Source organism: Microcaecilia unicolor, chromosome 2 (assembly GCF_901765095.1).
Source record: "Microcaecilia unicolor chromosome 2, aMicUni1.1, whole genome shotgun sequence".
In the NCBI taxonomy this organism is placed as follows: domain Eukaryota; kingdom Metazoa; phylum Chordata; class Amphibia; order Gymnophiona; family Siphonopidae; genus Microcaecilia; species Microcaecilia unicolor.
In genome coordinates this window covers 414,241,920-414,261,953 of record NC_044032.1, presented here as the reverse complement: position 1 = coordinate 414,261,953, position 20,034 = coordinate 414,241,920, and the positions used below count along the sequence as shown (strand labels likewise).

General features: G+C 43.1%; 1 protein-coding gene across 3 annotated transcripts in view; it reads right to left on the bottom strand.

The window, feature by feature from the left end:
- SMARCAD1 (SWI/SNF-related, matrix-associated actin-dependent regulator of chromatin, subfamily a, containing DEAD/H box 1) overlaps positions 1-20,034 on the bottom strand; it is a 314,928-nt gene that overhangs the window by 194,896 nt on the left and 99,998 nt on the right. For all 3 annotated transcript variants that reach the window (XM_030190695.1, XM_030190696.1, XM_030190698.1), the window contains one exon: positions 11,440-11,543. In XM_030190695.1, coding sequence (XP_030046555.1) covers positions 11,440-11,543 — 104 coding nt within the window. The remainder of the gene's footprint in view (positions 1-11,439; positions 11,544-20,034) is intronic.

Sequence of the window (20,034 nt, the reverse complement as noted above, 5' to 3'; positions counted from 1 at the left end):
ATTGTCTGACAACACACCTAGCTCCGCCCCCACCTAGTCCTGCCCTTGTTGACAAAATGTGTTTTACTACTACTACTACTATTTAGCATTTCTATAGCGCTATAAGGCGTACGCAGCGCTGCACAAACATGGAAGACAGTCCCTGCTCAAAGAGCTTACAATCTAATAGACAAAAAATAAAGTAAGCAAATTCAAGCAAAACTTATACAGAAAAACTAATTCAAATAAGCACAATGCTATCATAGGAAACCTATCTAGCCCACTATATGGGCTGAAGCCAGTAGGCAGAGCTTGCCACCATTTTCACTCACCCAAAACAGCAGCAAATGCTATTGAAAACAATAGCAAAATATTATTAGAAATGAGGAACTGCCTATGCATGGTCCATGTGTAAAAAGTCAAAAGCTGTTCCAGTTGGATAGGATGTGCCTTAAAAGATGGAGGAATGTGTGTGTGTGTGTGTGTGTGTTTAAACTTTTTCATTTATTTGAAAATATTCCATATTCCAAAATATTCCATATATAGATATAAATATCATGAAATAAAAATTGAATATCACTAAGACAGCTTAAAAAATATTGAAGCTGGTAGAGACAGCAGTTATAAACTCTCTATTGTGTGCTCATTTTTCTACACTGTTCTATACAATAGAGATGGCCAAATTCAGTGAGGATATCCTTTTTCCTGATGGGTTCATCTTAGCAGCTGTTGTAATGTGCCTTAGGAAGCCTGCTGTTATAAAATAAGATGGACTATACTGAAATTAAATGGAAGTAAAATTAAACTCACCTTTCATTAGGGCACATTGAAATCACATCTTCACAGATCTGTCCTCAATCTAACCTTCTTGGGCTCCCCCACATCCCGTGGCCACCCCCGTTTCAAAACCACAGCCAGCCAGCCCGCCCCCCCCCCCCCCCCCCCCGTTCAAAGCCACGGCTCCTTTTCCAGTGATTCTGACCACTGAAAAAAAAAGAAAAAAAGATGAAAACTTGTATCTTCCTCTCCCTGCCAGCACCCACCCCCTGCTCACTTCTTTTCTTACCCCAGTGGCCTGCCTGACTCGCTACCTCCCTAACTCGCTACCTCCCTAAAGCTCCTTCCCCACCAGTTCTGAGGACTGAAAAGAAAAAAAAAAAAAAAAAAAGGGCTGCCGGTATAGAGCACGGCGACACTCACTGAAGGCTCACAGCCACACTCTGCCGGAACGGCAGCAGGAAGTGTGTCAAGGGGGAGGTTCCGGGCAGAGCTGTCTGTGAGTGTTGCAGCAAGTGGCTCTATACCGGCAGCTTTTTTTTTTTCTCTGCGCTCAGAACTGCTGGGGAAGGAGCCTTAGGGAGGTATCAAATCGGGCAGGCAGCCAGGTAAGAAAAGAAGTGAGTGAGCGAGGGGGGGGCGCCGGCGGGAGAGGAAGATACAATTTCTTTTTGCATCTGCCCCGAGGAGGGCAGAAGGTACTGACAGAGGAGGCAGGAGAAGGTCATGGTTGGACTGGAGAGGCTTAGCCTCCCCAAGCCTTTTATACAGGGCGCCTATGGCAACAGGTACACGTGAGTGGGAGCCCTCACCTATTTCCTGCCCATTGTTCTTCCCCCCCCGCCCTACCATTGTACATTCCCTTTGCAAACAAGCAAATATGTGCCATGTAAATTAGGAAGACATTGCAGAATAGTACTTAAGCACCATGGTAGCACTTAGTGCACGTGTGCAATACATGCATAAATGCTAGTGTTGTAAACATTAGCATGCATGTAAATGTAAGCACCTAGGGTTACAGAATTGGCTTCATAATGATCTACATGAAAGAGTTGTCAGAAGAAAACCTTTTCAATAACCTCATCACAAAAGTAATCATCTAAAATATGCAAAAGAAAATCTTGAGCCTGAAACTTTTTGGAACAAAACATGTGTCAGGGTCAGCAAGAAGTTGGTATATATCAGGTATGACAGCCAGTCTGACCTTGTCTAGCTTGGGTATTTACATCTGCTTTTCTAGGAAGAATTGTGTATCCTCTCTTGGTTCTAGGAGAGCTGTCTTCCTTGCCTTTGAAGTTTGGGTGTGCCTGCTCCTGTCTCCTGCTATGGCTGTGTCCTGTTCTGACTGGATCCTGCTTGGGCCAGGTCAGAGAGCTAGGGCTTTAGCTTCGCAGTCTCTGAACTGGCTGCCAGAATGTTTACCTTTCCTACTAAGTATACTGCTTTGACAGACAAGCCTAAGGAGGTGACACCTGTCCAAGTCTGGACAGCTTTCTGATACAGTAGCAGTTCAGATCCAATCAGTTCACAGCTCTAAAGTGATGTCATCAGGGAAGCCCTGCAGGGAGGAGGAGTTGGGACAACAGCCAGCCAATGAGAGTTCATCTTCAGGGAGATGGGCATTCTAGGATGTCAGCCAGCCAATAGAAGGATGCAGCAGGAACAGCTGGGGGTGGAACCAAGCCCTGATGCTGCTGATTCTTCACAGAAGAGCTTGTCTGCGTGTATGAGAGCCATCTGTAGCATGCGCAAAGCAGCCACGCATAGCAATTAACTGTTCTGCGCATGCTCAGCTCACCAACTTACTTCCCCCATATCGCATGCAAATGAGCTGGGTCGCAAAAGCAACAAGTAGCTCATTTGCATGTGATTTTCTTTGTAAATCCCTCTGTGTTTCTAAATCGGTAAATGTTTACCGAATTGGAAATGCAGACAGATCCTTAACGGGACCTTTGTGCATCTGGTTGTCACTCTGAATGCAGATAAACTGGAGATTGCACCAGGGGAGACTGATTAAGATTAGAATGACTAGAATTGGGCTGACCTGAGCTGACATGGCTTAGAAATGGGAAGGAAAATTAAAGCTCATAAAAGGAACTAGTGTGGATGGGAAAGATTTTAAAAGTGGAATAAGAGGTTAAAAAAAAAAAAGGAAGGCAAATCAAGATGGCGTCGAGGTCAGACGCCCTATGCTGAGCTCCGGGAGACTTTTATTTCTTCTATTCTATTTCTTGAACTATAATGCCTAAGAGAAAGGGAAAGCTCAGATGTGGTTCCTCCTTGCCCTCTGCGATCCTACTCTTCATCAGCCACCGATCACAGCATATGCGACGCCAACTGCATCTCAGGGTGCTCGGTTGACCGGCATAGAGAGGAGTCCCAGTCAGGAAAGTGAAATTTCACTTAGTCCGGGAAGTGCAATACAACAGGCTCCAGGAGTGGTGAGCATGTCGGGATTACAGCTATGTCATGCAAGGTTCCGCGTTAGGAGTCACGGATCTAGAAAGGGATCTGGGAGTCATCATTGATAAGACGTTAAAAACTTCTGCTCAGTGTGCTGCGGCGGCTAAGAAAGCGCACAGAATGTTGAGTATTATTAGGAAAGGGATGGAAAACAAACACGAGGATGTTATAATGCCGTTATATCGCTCCATGGTGCGACCGCACCTCGAGTATTGTGTCCAATTCTGGTCGCCACATCTCAAAAAAGATATAAAGGAATTAGAGAAGGTGCAGAGAAGGGCGACGAAAATGATAAAGGGAATGGAACGACTTCCCTATGAGTAAAGGCTGAGAAGGTTAGGGCTCTTCAGCTTGGAGAAAAGGCAGCTGAGGGGTGATATGATAGAAGTCTACAAGATAATGAGCGGATTAGAGCAGACAGATGTGAAGCGTTTGTTTACATTTTCAAACAACAACAAAACCAGGGGACACAAGATGAAGCTAGAATATGGTAGATCTAAAACAAATAGGAGAAAGTTTTTCTTTACTCAGCGTGTAGTTAGACTCTGGAACTCGTTGCCAGAGAATGTAGTGACAGAAGCTGGCCTTACGGAATTTAAAGGGGGTTTAGACAGATTCCTGAGGGAAAGTTCATTTAACATTATTAAATTTGTTTTTTTGGGGGGTTTTGCCGGGTTCTTGAAGCCTGGATTGGCCGCTGTCGGAGACAGGATGCTGGGCTTGATGGACCCTTGGTCTTTTCCCAGTATGGCGGTGTTTATGAACTTATGTACTTAAGTGCGCCCGTCGAGACCTCGGAAGTCGAGGTTTCTGATCGGGCTAAGGAGGGTCCTTCCTACAATATAGCAACATTCCAATAGGGGTTTCCCCTGAAAATCAAACCCTTCTAGCTACCTCTTCAGATGTTGGGCTGAACTAGAGACAATGTCTGGAACGCCAAGGTTGGGAGGAATGCGGCCTACCTCTGAGACAGCTTTACAACTGTTGGTAAGACCTGCAAAGGTAACGCTGGAGTCCTTGCATAAAGTTTGTCTTACTTTTGTTTCCAATTCAAAGCTGAATGCCTCAATGATTGAAATACTTCAATCTTGATTAAACCATCAGGAGTCTAATATGAAAAATTGTGAATTATCTTTATCTCAAATAAAAGAAGTAGAACATAAATTGTTACAAGAAGCAAATGTGGTTCATCATAAATTAGAGAACTTAGAAAATGGAGCTAGATCACTAACTTGAGATTGTTGAATTTTCCATCAGTTAAACTAAGCTCCTCACTGGACCTTTTTCACAAATTTTTAAAAGAAGTTCTTCAATATCCTGAAAATGGCCTCCCCTGCAATACAAAAACTATTATTTACCAATTTACTACTACTACTTAACATTTCTAGAGCGCTACTAGGGTTACGCAGCGCTGTACAAAATAAACAAAGAAGGACGGTCCCTGCTCAAAGGAGCTTACAATCTATAAAGAACGAAATGTCAAGTTGGGGCAGTCTAGATTCCTTGGGTAGAGGTGTAGAGGTTAGGTGCCGAATGCGACATTGAAGAGGTGGGCTTTAAGCAGAGATTTGAAGATTGGCAGGGAGGGGGCCTGGCATATGGGCTCGGGGAGTTTGTTCCACGCGTGGGGTGAGACGAGGCAGAAAGGGCGGAGCCTGGAGTTGGCGGTGGTGGAGAAGGGTACTGAAAGGAGGGATTTGTCTTGAGAGCGGAGGTTACGGGTAGGAACGTAAGGGGAGATGAGGGTTGAGAGGTAAGGAGGGGCTGCAGATCTCCCCTCCAATACAAAAACTTTATTATTTACCAATTTCATCTGCTCATGAAGCTGGACTGGAGGGATGAGTGGTGGCGGAGTCTTCTGATAGCTTAAATGTATCAGCTCTTTTAGAGAGATCACAAGAAGAGGTGGACTTTCGAGCCATCTTATTGATCTCATTTGTATTTCTTCAAGACAAGAAAGCTTTGTTAAGACTTTATTTGAGACAATCTGCTCCAGTTACATTTCTGGGAGAAAAGATTCAAATATTTCCTGATGTCTCCAGATGGACACAGGAAAGAAGGAAGAAATTTCTGTCTATGCGTCAGGAAACTTTGAATTTGGGAGCGAAATTTCAGCTAAGGTTTCCATGTAAATGTGTATTACAGATTGAAAATGTTAATTTTCATTTCTTTGAACCTTCACAACTTCGAGCTTTTTTGGATGCAAGAACTCCTAAAACCTGACTTGTAATGACTTCTGGATCTATTAGAGAGTTTTGATGCAGTTAATAATATCTCATTATTTCTTAGGTTATTATTGCTGTTTTTTTCTAATACCTCCTCTCAGGTTATGGTGTATTGATCAGTCTCCTTTTCTTGTGAACTAATGCATTTAGAAAAAAAATTTTTTGTTGTTAATAGAGGGAATTATCCCTAATTATTTTCCTGTGTAAATCATGGCATATTGCTTAACAAAGTTATCATTGTTGATTTATGTAAATTGTTATTAAAAAAAAAAAAGTGGAATTAGAGTAATCAATAAGAAACACAACTAACATAACTTGAGGGGACAGAACTGTTTGACAGCACATCACAAAAGTTGCTATAACATTCTACAGCCAAACAGATCAAGCCTATAAACCAGAAAGAAATTGCAAATATATAAGAAATAAAGGCCAGAGATACACCACTATGTATTCAAAGACTGTGGGGATTGGTGTGGACACCCCAATTGAAAACCAGAGTCTAAGAGGCATAATTACTAATGTGTGCTACCAGTTTTGCATGCCTTAACAGAGTTAACAAGCATTACTGGCAATTACAGTGGTGGAAATAAGTATTTGATCCCTTGCTGATTTTGTAAGTTTGCCCACTGACAAAGACATGAGCAGCCCATAATTGAAGGGTAGGTTATTAGTAACAGTGAGAGATAGCACATCACAAATTAAATCCGGAAAATCACATTGTGGAAAGTATATGAATTTATTTGCATTCTGCAGAGGGAAATAAGTATTTAATCCCTCTGGCAAACAAGACCTAATACTTGGTGGCAAAACCCTTGTTGGCAAGCACAGCGGTCAGACGTCTTCTGTAGTTGATGATGAGGTTTGCACACATGTCAGGAGGAATTTTGGTCCACTCCTCTTTGCAGATCATCTCTAAATCATTAAGAGTTCTGGGCTGTCGCTTGGCAACTCGCAGCTTCAGCTCCCTCCATAAGTTTTCAATGGGATTAAGGTCTGGTGACTGGCTAGGCCACTCCATGACCCTAATGTGCTTCTTCCTGAGCCACTCCTTTGTTGCCTTGGCTGTATGTTTTGGGTCATTGTCGTGCTGGAAGACCCAGCCACGACCCATTTTTAAGGCCCTGGCGGAGGGAAGGAGGTTGTCACTCAGAATTGTACGGTACATGGCCCCATCCATTCTCCCATTGATGCGGTGAAGTAGTCCTGTGCCCTTAGCAGAGAAACACCCCCTAAACATAACATTTCCACCTCCATGCTTGACAGTGGGGACGGTGTTCTTTGGGTCATAGGCAGCATTTCTCTTCCTCCAAACACGGCGAGTTGAGTTCATGCCAAAGAGCTCAATTTTTGTCTCATCTGACCACAGCACCTTCTCCCAATCACTCTCGGCATCATCCAGGTGTTCACTGGCAAACTTCAGACGGGCCGTCACATGTGCCTTCCGGAGCAGGGGGACCTTGCGGGCACTGCAGGATTGCAATCCGTTATGTCGTAATGTGTTACCAATGGTTTTCGTGGTGACAGTGGTCCCAGCTGCCTTGAGATCATTGACAAGTTCCCCCCTTGTAGTTGTAGGCTGATTTCTAACCTTCCTCATGATCAAGGATACCCCACGAGGTGAGATTTTGCGTGGAGCCCCAGATCTTTGTCGATTGACAGTCATTTTGTACTTCTTCCATTTTCTTACTATGGCACCAACAGTTGTCTCCTTCTCGCCCAGCGTCTTACTGATGGTTTTGTAGCCCATTCCAGCCTTGTGCAGGTGTATGATCTTGTCCCTGACATCCTTAGACAGCTCCTTGCTCTTGGCCATTTTGTAGAGGTTAGAGTCTGACTGATTCACTGAGTCTGTGGACAGGTGTCTTTCATACAGGTGACCATTGCCGACAGCTGTCTGTCATGCAGGTAACGAGTTGATTTGGAGCATCTACCTGGTCTGTAGGGGCCAGATCTCTTACTGGTTGGTGGGGGATCAAATACTTATTTCCCTCTGCAGAATGCAAATAAATTCATATACTTTCCACAATGTGATTTTCCGGATTTAATTTGTGATGTGCTATCTCTCACTGTTACCAATAACCTACCCTTCAATTATGGGCTGCTCATGTCTTTGTCAGTGGGCAAACTTACAAAATCAGCAAGGGATCAAATACTTATTTCCACCACTGTAGGTCCCACTGCATAAAATGGGACGCAATAAAATTACAAGCATTAACCTTGGTAACAAACAGAAAACTGGTAGGGGCACGTTAGTAATTATGTCTATTAATGCAATGTCCACCATTTCCTGGCATTTGGATTAACATTGCACGGCAGTGTTATTATCATCAAAGTTGAGGACCAAGCTTTTCCTACAGAACTCAGTTTTATTACAGACGCACTGATACACTATTAAGAGACATAGGGGATCTTATCCATATTTTATGAATTTAAGAAAGGTGACATATCTGAATCCACTCATCAGAATCAAAGTATGTCACAAGGAGCTGGCCAAAGGCTCATTTGCAGTACTGCTCTGTCTGGGTTCAAATCTCAGTTCAGGTCTTCTGCTCACCAAGTTGGCAGGGGATATTGTTCAGAGGGATGGATGGGACCCTCAGTCACTGCGCACTGACACCTTGTGGCTACTTTTATAGCAAAAAATTGTAGAGTTCATAAGGAGTCCTAATGCCTGACCTTTGCTGAAAACTGTTGATGTAATGACTGGTCTAGGGGGCAAACTGGAAAAGGATATAAAATCAGAGGCAGTTGTAAATGAAAGTTCATGTTGCTGTTCCTTGCCCAAGCTTTGACTGAGCTGGAAGTCAAGATGAGGAGGAAGAAATTCTCAGGCCCAAAAAGTAAAGGGAGAGGGTGGAGTCTCCACTTAACTGCCAAGCTTTAGCCCACACTTTAATTTTTGCCGATCACATCTCATGTTGTCTACTCCCTCTGGGGAGTCCACTTTTTTGCAAATGTCATACACAGAAACTCAAACTTTTCCTTCTAACCCTTCAGCAAAATTGCTGACAAAGAGTCATTATGGATATTAGGGGTAGGAGTGTGGATCTGGGATTTTTGTATGTACAGGACAGTACATGTAAGGTGTGCAGTAGGCAGGTACTTAAGACAGTAAGGTTATTTGTGGATGCCTGTTGTATGTGAGATATTTAAGGTGTTGGAGGAGCTTCTATACGTCAGGGGCACAGTAGGGCTGTGATGTGTGGGAGTTTGTGTATGATGTGTGTCATGTAAAGTGTCTAGGGCTGTGGTGCAGTGGAGGAGGTGTGTATGGGATCATGGAGAGGGGTGTCAGGTGCACAGTGAGTGAATAGGGGACCTGGTCTGAGAAGGGTTCTGACCAAGAAGTATCCCAGGTCTGCAAAGAGGAGTTGAGGGGTGACAGAGGGTTCAGAAAAGATTTTTCACTTCTTTCCCCTTCCTATGGGGCATATGTAACATTTTTAAAGTCTGGTAGGAGGCAAGCGTGGAAAACACACTACATTTACCTCCAAACATGCTGCCACAGTGCCTCTCAGTCAGTCTTCAAATTCTTTCCTAAATACCTGGGCAGCCGATAAAGTGCTTAAGTGCTTCACTTCAGGAAGCTATAGTGCCAAAATCACACTGTATGAGCTGCAAGATCTCATAGCTGTTATGCTGAGACTCTGACACTACTGTAGCAGGAAATGAGGCACTTCAGCACTTTACTTGTTACTGGGCTGCATGGAGGAGATTTTAAAGACTTACCAGCAGGCGGTTCAACAGCACAGCTAGAAAAAGTACAGCATGTGCTGTGCTCGCCTCCTTCCAGCACCATCACTGCTGTTTTATCCCCCCACCCCCCTCACATACACAAACAATATAATTATGGCTGGGCTTGCTCAATAGTAGTTACATCCATGGTGGTGTCACTACTGTCACAGGGGTGATAATGTCCATGTCTTAACTCTCAAACAGGTACAAAATGCTCCTTCCTGACACCTTGCCGACACATCATCACTTTTAATTCATGGAAGAGAGAATATGACGATATGATCTCTTTAGTTACTATATACCATATATCTGTTTTCATCATCTTCCATTTTAACCCATTAGAAATGCTCTCTCATCATCTTCTGCCATGATCTGGACCATTTCAGAACAATTCCATTTTCATATTTCTTGTTCTGTCCAGTTCACCTCCTCTTTAATTCTAATACTGAATATCTTTTTAAAACACTGCTTTTTAAAATTATAAATTTAAGACATCAAAGAAGTTTGCATTTTGTGCTTACTTAAAACCATGTGTCCACAGTAATAGCTTTCCAGAATTGAGAACCAAAGTTTTAATTACCTTTGGGGTTGATACTGAAAACAATTTAACAGGCCATAAATGGCTCCTAGCTGGTTATATTTCCTGTTCTGAGATAACCATTATTATTCAGCAGCCTTAGTTCCGCTGAAAATAACTTGTTAGCACCAAACTGAAAATCAACTTTTTGGGGGCATAACAGGAGCAGAGTAAGCACTTGGCCAGTTGAGTGTCAATATTCAGCACTTAACTGGCTTGGTTAACCACATAAACAGGACTGCATAAAATCCATTCCTTTCTTTATGCGGTAACCCATAGCCGGTTAAGTGCAGAATATCGCACTTAACTGACTATCCTGCTTATAATCGAACGAGAAAAACGCCCAAGTTCCGACCTAAATCGGGAGATGGACATTTATCTCACAAAAACGAATAAATCGGTATAATCGAAAGCCGAACTTGGACGTTTTCAACTGCACTCCATTGCGGAAGCGTACAAAGTTGATGGGGGCGTGTCGGAGGCGTGGTGAAGGCGGGACTGGGGCATTGTTATCACCCGAACAGAGATGGGCGCCTCTCGCCGATAATGGAAAAAAAGTATGCGTTTGTAGCTAGAATTTAGGGCACTTTTCCTGGACCCTGTTTTTTCACGAATAAGGCCCCAAAAAGTGCCCTAAATGACCAGATTACCACCAGAGGGAATCGGGGATGACCTCCCCTGACTCCCCCAGTGGTCACTAACCCCCCTCCCCACCACAAAAAATGATGTTTCACAACTTTTTATTTTCACCCTCAAATGTCATAACCACCTCCCTGGCAGCAGTACGCAGGTCCCTGCAGCAGTTGTTAGGGGGTACAGTGGACTTCAGGCAGGTGGACCCAGGCCCATCCCCCCTACCTGTTACAATTGTGCTGCTTAATGCTTAGTCGTCCGACCCCCCCAAACCCACTGTACCCACATGTAGGTGCCCCCCTTCACCCCTTAGGGCTATAGTAATGGTGTAGACTTGTGGGCAGTGGGTTTTGAGGGGGATTTGGGGGGCTCAACACACAAGGGAAGGGTGCTATGCACCTGGGAGCTCTTTTACCTTTTTTTTTTTGTTTTTGTAAAAGTGTCCCCTAGGGTGCCCGGTTGGTGTCCTGGCATGTGAGGGGGACCAGTGCACTACGAATCCTGGCCCCTCCCACGAACAAATGCCTTGGATTTATTCGTTTTTGAGCCGGGCGCTTTCATTTTCCATTATCGCTGAAAAGCAAAAACGCCCAGCTCACAAATTGTCGAATAAAACATGGACGTCTATTTTTTTCGAAAATACGGTTCGGTCCGCCCCTTCACGGACCCGTTCTCTGAGATAAACGCCCATGGAGATAGACGTTTTCGTTCGATTATGCCCCTCCACGCGTTAGCTGGCACCAAAAACCTGGAAATTCAATGCCGGTGCCTGGACATGGCCCAGAATTGAATTTCTGGGTTTAACACTGGCAGCAGTCAGCAAAATACTAATCACTGCAGGCTGAGTATCGGATCTTTTGTGCTTATATCAATGGTTTACATAAAAAAACATGCTTACAGAAACATCGACTCACATGCAAAAGTGATAAAGATATTAAATATAGTCATCAAGATCTCTAATAGCAAGGTATCTGACTTGGTTTGTTTCTCATTAAAAGCAAGAAATTTTGTTTTAACATGTTTCAGATTGGAAGATACAGAAAAACTTACATGGTGATCTTTCTTCTTTTTTGTAAGCTGAACATCTTCACTGCCTTGAGAGATACTTTGAGGGGGCGATTCAAATGATTCCAATTTTCTTTTCTTAGATGAAACTTTAAAAAATAAAAACAAGACACTAACCTTTAGCACAACTATTTATGATGACAAACAGAAACACCTTGTTTAAACAAGATCAATGTTAAATTTAAGTCTTCAAAGAAGTTGGTATATTCAGAATCTAAGACCTGAACTGTCCATCCAGTAGTCCACCCAACAATCATACTCATTATCAATTCTTGATTAAACCAACAATGTAGGTGATATTAAATATGTACACACATCTTTATTTGCTATTTTCGTGACACCGATCTTAGAAGTCCGCCTAGCACTGTTCTTATGCCCCAACTTGAAGTTACTACTACTACTACTATTACTACTATTTAGCATTTCTATAGCGCTACAAGGCATACGCAGCGCTGTACAAACATAGAAGAAAGACAGTCCCTGCTCAAAGAGCTTACAATCTAATAGACAAAAAATAAATAAAGTAAGCAAATCAAATCAATTAATGTGAACGGGAAGGAAGAGAGGAGGGGGTAGGTGGAGGCGAGTGGTTACAAGTGGTTACGAGTCAAAAGCAATGTCAAAGAGGTGGGTTTTCAGTCTAGATTTAAAGGTGGCCAAGTTGCTGTCAAAGTTCACTCCAGCCTATCCTGATCTATCTTGCCATATACAGGACTCAGACAATTGAAGTCCACCCAATATTGTCCTTACATTCCGACTACTAGAGTTGCCGTCAAAACTCTCTCCAGCACATCATAATCTGTCTTGTCATTACCGGGATACAGACAATAGAAGTCTGTCCAGCAGTAGCTTTAGATCCTCTAAGTACCACCCAACTATATAAGCACAAACTGGGAGACAAAAAATAACAATATAAAAGGTGTTGAACTGATCTTCCTAAGGTTCAATTATGTGCAATATATCTTTCCTAAAACTGATTTTAGGCATATTCACTGAAAACTAACAGCATAAGACCCATATACAACAGGCTTCCCTGTTCAAAGTTCTGAGCATGTGCAGCCCATACCAAATACAGGGGTCTCTCCAATACCTCCATTCCATAGCTCAAGAAGGAATGCAATTCTTGGAGAGGTGGGAGGGATTGTGTACCCATTCAATCCTGCTATGAAAAACACCTGTTACAGATAACAATGCTTTTACAGTGAATAAGCAGGACTAAGACAAACACACTAGTGGTCGACTCCAAAACTCAGGGCTGCTTAGTTTAGCTATAATTTATCCACTGGTCAGGAACAACACGATAATAAAAAAAATGTGAGATTTACAAGTGCTATAAAAGCAGATTCTCCAACAGCTTGACAGACTGCATCTTTGATTGTGGACTGAAGACCAAACCACTGCTTTGATTTATAGTGTCTTGCAAAGCACATTTCATGAGTCACAGTAGCTACAGTGACTTGATCTAATGAGGTTTTACATTAGTGGTTAGAAAAGTGCCAAGTCAGGATGCTAACCAATTTGCTAAAGTTCATTTGATTGAATTTGATCAGAACATCTATCTATTAGGGTCAAAGGAAACAAACAGTTATGTAGACTCTGATGAATTCAGTTATTTTAAAGTAGTAAGGGAGCGCTCCCAGAGTTGAAGAACTTGCTCAGATTCTTAGGTTCGGGGCAAAACACAGAAACTATTATGTTGCCATTGATGTGAAAGGTCTGGCGACCTTTGATAAGAACTTGGGATGAGTACATAGAACAAAATCAGTGATAAAACTGAGCATATGGCTTGTTGATGGACATAGCTTGAAGTTACTCAGTCAAAATTTGGGCTACATGAAAAAAACATGTTCCAAATAAGATCCTCGAATGAAGCAGACTCTATTAGTTCAAAAGGCAGCTCTTGAGATTGGAAGGTACAAGAAGCTTCTGAAATGGTGGCTTAACGTGAAGCCCTTTCATGAATCCAGAACTGCTTGGACATTGTGATGACAAGGACATGACAGGCTGAGAGTCTGAGAAGACATACTTTGTGATATCTGCATATGCGATTACAAACATAGAAACTTGATGGCAGATAAGGGCCAAAAGGCCCATCCAGTCTGCCTTTCTTAAGATATCCCACATGCCTGTCCCATGCTTTCTTCAACTCTGACACAGTCCCCGTCTCCACGACCTCCACCAGGAGGCCATTTCATGCATCCACCACCCTTTCTTTGAAAGAGTATTTTGTTAGATTCCTCCTAAGCCTGTTTCCTCTTAACTTCATCGTTAGCCCCCTCATGCCATTGTTTTCCTTCATTTGAAAAAGGCTCACCTCCTGCACACTAACGCCACTAAAGTATTTAAATGTCTCTTTCATATTCCCTCTCTCCCCTGTCTTGTAGCATATACATGTTGAGGTCCCTAAGCCTGTCTCTATATGTTTTATGACCGAGACCACTTACCAATTTCGTAGCCACCCTCTGGACCGACTCCATCCTGTTTATATCCTTCTGTAGGTGCAGTCTCCAGAATTACACACAGTACTCTAAATGGGGCCTCACCAGAGACATACAAGGGCACTATCACTTCTTTTTTTCCTGCTGGTCATCCCTCTCCTATGCCGTCAAGCATCTGTCTGGCTTTGATCGTCGCTTTTTCTACCTTTTTTAAGACCTTAAGGTCATCAGACACAATCACCCCCAAGACCCGCTTTTCTTTCATACACAGAAGCACTTCACCCCTGATATTGTTCCATTCCCCTGGATGCTTATAACACAAGTGCATGACCCTGCATGTCTTACCATTAAATCTTAGTTGCCAATTATCTGACCATTCTTCAAGCTTTGCTAGATCCTTCCTCATGCTATCCACACCCTCCGGGGTGTCCACACTATTACAGAGTTTGATATCATCTGCAAAGCGACAAACCTTACCAGACAGCCTTTCCGCAATGTCACTCACAAAGATGTTAACGAGAGCCGGCCCGAGGACTGACCTCTGCGGTACACCACTGATAACATCCTTTTCCTCAGAGCAGGCTCCACTTATCACTACCCTCTGTCTCTTTCCATATAGTACAGGAAATGCAGGACAGTATTTGGAGAACTCCAAATGGAATCATAACCATTACTAAAAACATTAGATGGAAATCTTTTCCACTTAAAGGTATAAGCATGCATGGTAGACTTTTCCTGCTGTGATCCACATATTCTGCATAGGTGTTGGAGACAAAGAGTAGCAGATATAAGCCACTCAATTTCCAAGCTGTCAGGGGTAATGATATGAGATTATCAGTGATGGAAATTGAAACCTAAAGGGACGAAGAAATATGAGTCGAAATATGAGTCTTCTGAGAAAATAGAATCAGTTTTGAAGAGGCCAGTTATAAAACTAATTGAGTTGGGCCTCCATTGAAAACTCGAGTAGGGTGTTTGTTATGAAGGGTCTTTTCAGAAGAAGCAAAATCTACCTGTACCAGAAATGGTTTCAAGGGTGACAATGCAGAGGAACTGAACGAGATCTCGGTGAACCTGATGTACTGAGCCAAATCAACAAATTAAAGAGTAGTAAACCACCTGGACTGGATGGTATACACCCTAGGGTACTGAAAAAAAAACTCAAACATGAAATTGCTGATCTGCTGTAGTAATCTGCAACCTGTCGTTAAAATCATCCGTAGTAACTGAAGATTGGAGGGTGGCCAATATAACGGTGATCTGGGGTTCCAGGGGTGAGTCGGGATATTACAGAACAGCGGTAAGCCTGACTTCATTGCCACACAAAATAGTGGAATTATAAAGAATAAAATTACTGAACACAGACATGGTTTTAATGGGACAGTCTCATCATGGATTCAGCCAAGGGAAGTCTTGCCTCACCAATCTGCTTCATTTCTTTGAAGGTACGAACAAACATGTGGATAAAGGTGAGCTGGTTGATGTACTGTATCTAGATTTTCAGAAAGCTTTTGACAACAGTTAATCATGAGAGACTACTGAGAAAATTAAGTCATGGGAAAGGAGGTAATGTTCTATTATGGATTAGGAATTGGTTACTGGACAGAAAACAGAGGATAGGGTTGAAAGGCCATTTTTCTCAATGAAGGACTGCTGCAGGATCTGTACTGGGACCGGTGTTATTCAACATATTTCATCTGGAAATCGAATGACGAGTGTGGTGATTACATTTGTAGATGACACAAAACTATTCAAAGTTGTTAAATCACATGCGGACTGTGAAAGATTCCAGGAAGACCTTAAGAAATTGGAAGCCTGGGCATCCAAATGGCAGATGAAATTTAATGTAGACAAATGCAGTGATGCACACTAGAAAAACAATGCAAACATAAGTTACCTGATGCAAGGGTCTACCTTGGGAGTCAGTACTCAAGAAAAAGATCTAGGTGTCATTGAAGACAGTATGCGTAAATCTTCTACCCAATGTGTCGTGCTGGCCAAAAAAGTAAACAGGATGCCAGGAATTATTAGAAAAGGGATGGAAAATAAGACAAAGAATATTATGATGCCTCTCTAATGCTCCATGGTGCACACTCACCTTGAGTACTGCATTCAGTTCTGGATGCCATATCTCAAAAAAGATATGGAAGAATTAGAAAAGGTTCATAGAAGAGTGACCACAATGATAACGGGGACAGCACTCCTTCCATATGACGAAAGGCTAAAGAGGTTAGTTAGGGCTTTCCATCTTAGAAAAGAGATGGCTGAGGAGGGATATGATTTAGGTCTAAGATCCTGAGTAGCGTAGAACGTGTAAAAGTGAATAGAATTTTTTTTTTTTAATTACAAAGACTAGGGGACACTCAATGAAGTTACATGGAAATATTTTTTCACTCAACAAATAGTTAAGCTCTTAGCATATCAGAGTTTAAAAAAAGGTTTGGACAAGTTCCTGGAGGAAACGTTTGTCTGCTATTGAGATAGAGGGGGAAGGCACTGTTTACCCTGGGATTGGTAGTATGGAATGTTGCTACTATTTGGGTTTCTGAAACCAAAATATAGGCAGAAATGTGAAAATGGGGCAGATCCTAATGCACAGAAAATTTTAAACCAACTTCTATCAAATCAAGTAAAGATGAAGACGCAGCAGCATCAGATGTTAGTAAGAAAACAAGCTGTAAGATCTCTTATAGCGCACAGCTATTTCAGATCAAAGCTTACAATGCATCATCTTCTTTAAATTTGATTAAACACACAGGGTCCCTTGGTCAAATTGTGTTGAATCGAGATCGAGAGAGATCTGCTAGGTTCTCCTTGCCATGGGAACACTGAAAAGCTAGAATATACAGAGGTACGCTAGGGGTGTCACATGGATAGTTGAGGCCCTGTGGCCTAGCAATCTCAACATTTGCTGAGCTGATACCTGCCGACTCTGCTGAACTTGCAGCGATATAGAGACTAGAAACGCCTATGTGCTGGTCTGGCAGGACAGCTCTGTCTTGAATCGTGTCGAGCAGGGCTCCTACGAACTTCAATTGTTGGACTGGTTCAAAGTGAGACTCGTGGTAGTTCACAACAAACCCCAGGAGCTGCAGCACTTGGAATAGTTTTGCACATGGCTTCTTGCATTACATTCGTACTCTTGTCCAGCCAATTATCCAGATAGAAAAGCACATGCACTTCCAGTCTGTGTAACGACACTACCACTTTGTAAAGTCCCTGGGAGCTGACTCAAGGCCAAATGGCAGAATACAATACTGGTAGTGGTGTTTCCCTACTCAAAATCTCAGATACTTGTTGTGAGACTGGGGACGTATCCAAATGAGGAAACAGGCATGCTTTAAGTCCAGAGGACATAGCCAATCAATTACCTGAATCATGTGAAGTGCCCAAGGAAACTACCCTGAAATTCTGCTGATACTTGCTCAGGTCTTGGCCTCTTAGGTTTAAGATGAAACAAAATCTCCCTGTCTTTCTGAGGACCAGGAAGTATTTGGAGAAGAATCCCTTCCCTTCTTCCTCTGCTAGAATAAGTTTGATTGCGCTGGCAGCTCCTGTGTAAGTAATTCCCGGTGCTGACAGCTTAACTTTGATGATGTTGGGCAATTTGGAGAGATTCTTTCCAACTGAAGAGTATCCTGCTCAGGCTATCTTGAGAACCAACTGGTCTCAGGTTACAAGGGCCCACCTTTATTGGAAGAAAATTCAGCATTCTTCCTACTGGTGGGTCATCTGGGACAGCTAAATTTATTCTTGCTATGCTCTTGTGGAACTCATCTAAAACTCATTCCCTGCATTGGCAGATGGCTGAGACTTCATCTGCGCCGCAGGTGGGATCAAGAGCTTGGGCTGTCTGGAATGGATGAGAGGGTGGAGGAAATCAACACCTTTGAGTAGTAGGTCCTCCGATGCCCTCCACCAGAGTGCTTCCTGAAAGAGGAGACTGTGCTAGGAGTGGGCAGGAACACTGACTTGATGCTATCCGTATGTTTCCTGATAAGATCTGCAGCCTCTTCCATCTTTTTACCAAACATTTGTCACCCTGGCATGGAACATTCACCAGCTCCTCCTGAATTCTATGTTCAGGTCTGAGGCATGTAGCTAGGTGACTCTGCCCATTCAAAACCCATGGTAGAAGACTGGGATGCCACAACAAAAGAATCATAATCTTGCTGCTTGGCTACTAGCTGACTAAGTTCTATGGCTTTTACAAGAGGTAGAGAATCTGAAGTCCACCATTTTGCACAATAATTCCGCAAATGCATGATCATAAAAAACTGGTAAAAATGTATGCAGGAGGCCAGCATAGCATTCTAAAACACTTGTCTCCCAAAAGACTCCACAAAGTATGAAACTGTCTCCCAGGGCACCAAGAGTCTTGGAACTCCTGAAAGTTTGACAGTGGATTCAATCACCACATAACTGTGAGAAAAATGGAGTTTCTCGAGCCTTCTGGATTCTATACATAGTCAGCCTTCTTATGAATAGGCTGTACAGAGAGGAAAAGAGAAGGAAAAGGAGAAGGGATTTGATATAACTCTTTTCTATGGTACAATCAAAGCAGTTTAAATATTATATACAGGTCTCCCATTGCTTCATCTGTACAGATTGAAGGATTCTGTGCAAGGGCACTGTCACAGCTTCCTAAGGAGAGAATAACAGAGTCGAGGACATCCAGCATCTTGGCCCTGGGCTCATCCTCGATGTCAAGCTGAAATGAGATGAAACTAGCCATCTTATATACTTGTAAAGGAGAGTTCCTTGGAAAGAAACCTTCATCTTTCTTAGGAAGAGGAGGGATCTGATGGGATACTGAGGGACCCTTCCTTCAAGAACATATCTGGTTTCTGGCCAGACTCCCAGGAGGGGGTCCGAATCAGAATATTAGAAATACTCCTGTGGAGAAACCAGAGTCTACGCCTGCCTCAGTCTATTGGGCCACTGGAAGCTTCCTCCCCCAAAGGGCTGGACAGTAACATCATCTCGACCAGTGCCAATTCTGGTGCCCTTCAAGGCATCAGTGCTGACATAGTAGGCAGTTCATAGGCCTTTCAGGATGAGATGGGGCCCATGCTGATGACCTCGATGCCTTCGCACAGCTAAGAGTAAAAAGGCACCTCATCTTCTCCTGAAGAATGGCCCAGATCTACTCCTTGAAGTTGGTCACTGATAAAGACTGAGGCACAGTTGGTATGGTCGCATTCTTTGCTTGTATCAAGGCCGAATCGATGGCCTGGTCCCAGCTTGACGGAGTCTGGCATGCCTACCCCACAGACTTGGAGAAGGAGCAGTCCTTTCAGAGAGAATCCTCGCGTATCAACAATGTCAATACCATGCTTCAACAGGAACTTCTTGGCCTCTGCCTGGCAATGGTGTCGCTCAATATCAAAAAGGACATCATTGAATCCTTATGTGTACTCAGTGTGGGACAAAGACCCCAAAACTGATGGGTGCTATCAACACTAAATATCAAGACAGAGGAAGACCTCCTTGAGCCAGTGCTCCCAGTGTCTGAAGCAGCTTCTGGAGTCATAGGGACCAACGCCAATTTTGATGGATTGAACTTGTCTGCACTGGAAATATGTTTGTGCTGCTGCTCTTCACTGTTAATGTTTCTTGTTGATAGGTGTGAACACAGGTGACGAGAAGGATTATGGTTCAGTCCCAAGCACTGCAGGCACTATGAATGGGTATCCTTGAGACATGGTGCTGTTGCACGTGGTACAATTTTAAAACCACTGGGAGTTTTCTGAGCACATTGACAAAAATAGCCGCAGCAAAATCAAATGATGCTATTGTGTCTAGATAAAAGGAGTGCTCTGCCAAGCCAAAGCACTCGAGGCATAAGAGGACCTATGGAACCATGGGAAAAAATTATTTTTAATGCCAAAAAGATTAAGAAGGGAGTACCTGGTCCCAAACAAGAGAACACGAGTAAACTAGCCAACAATAGGCATAAAGGTGGTGAAGTCACAAGCTAAGGAGAGAATTTTAAAAAGTGTCCTTTCTGCTCTGTGGAAGAAATATGACTGCCTTGGTCTTCAATGATAATGGCACACAGGAAGGCATGCATTTGCATGGTGGACACTGCCAACAGGTACACTGGTGAGCATCTCTGTGCTAGGGCTCTGGGAGTGCCATC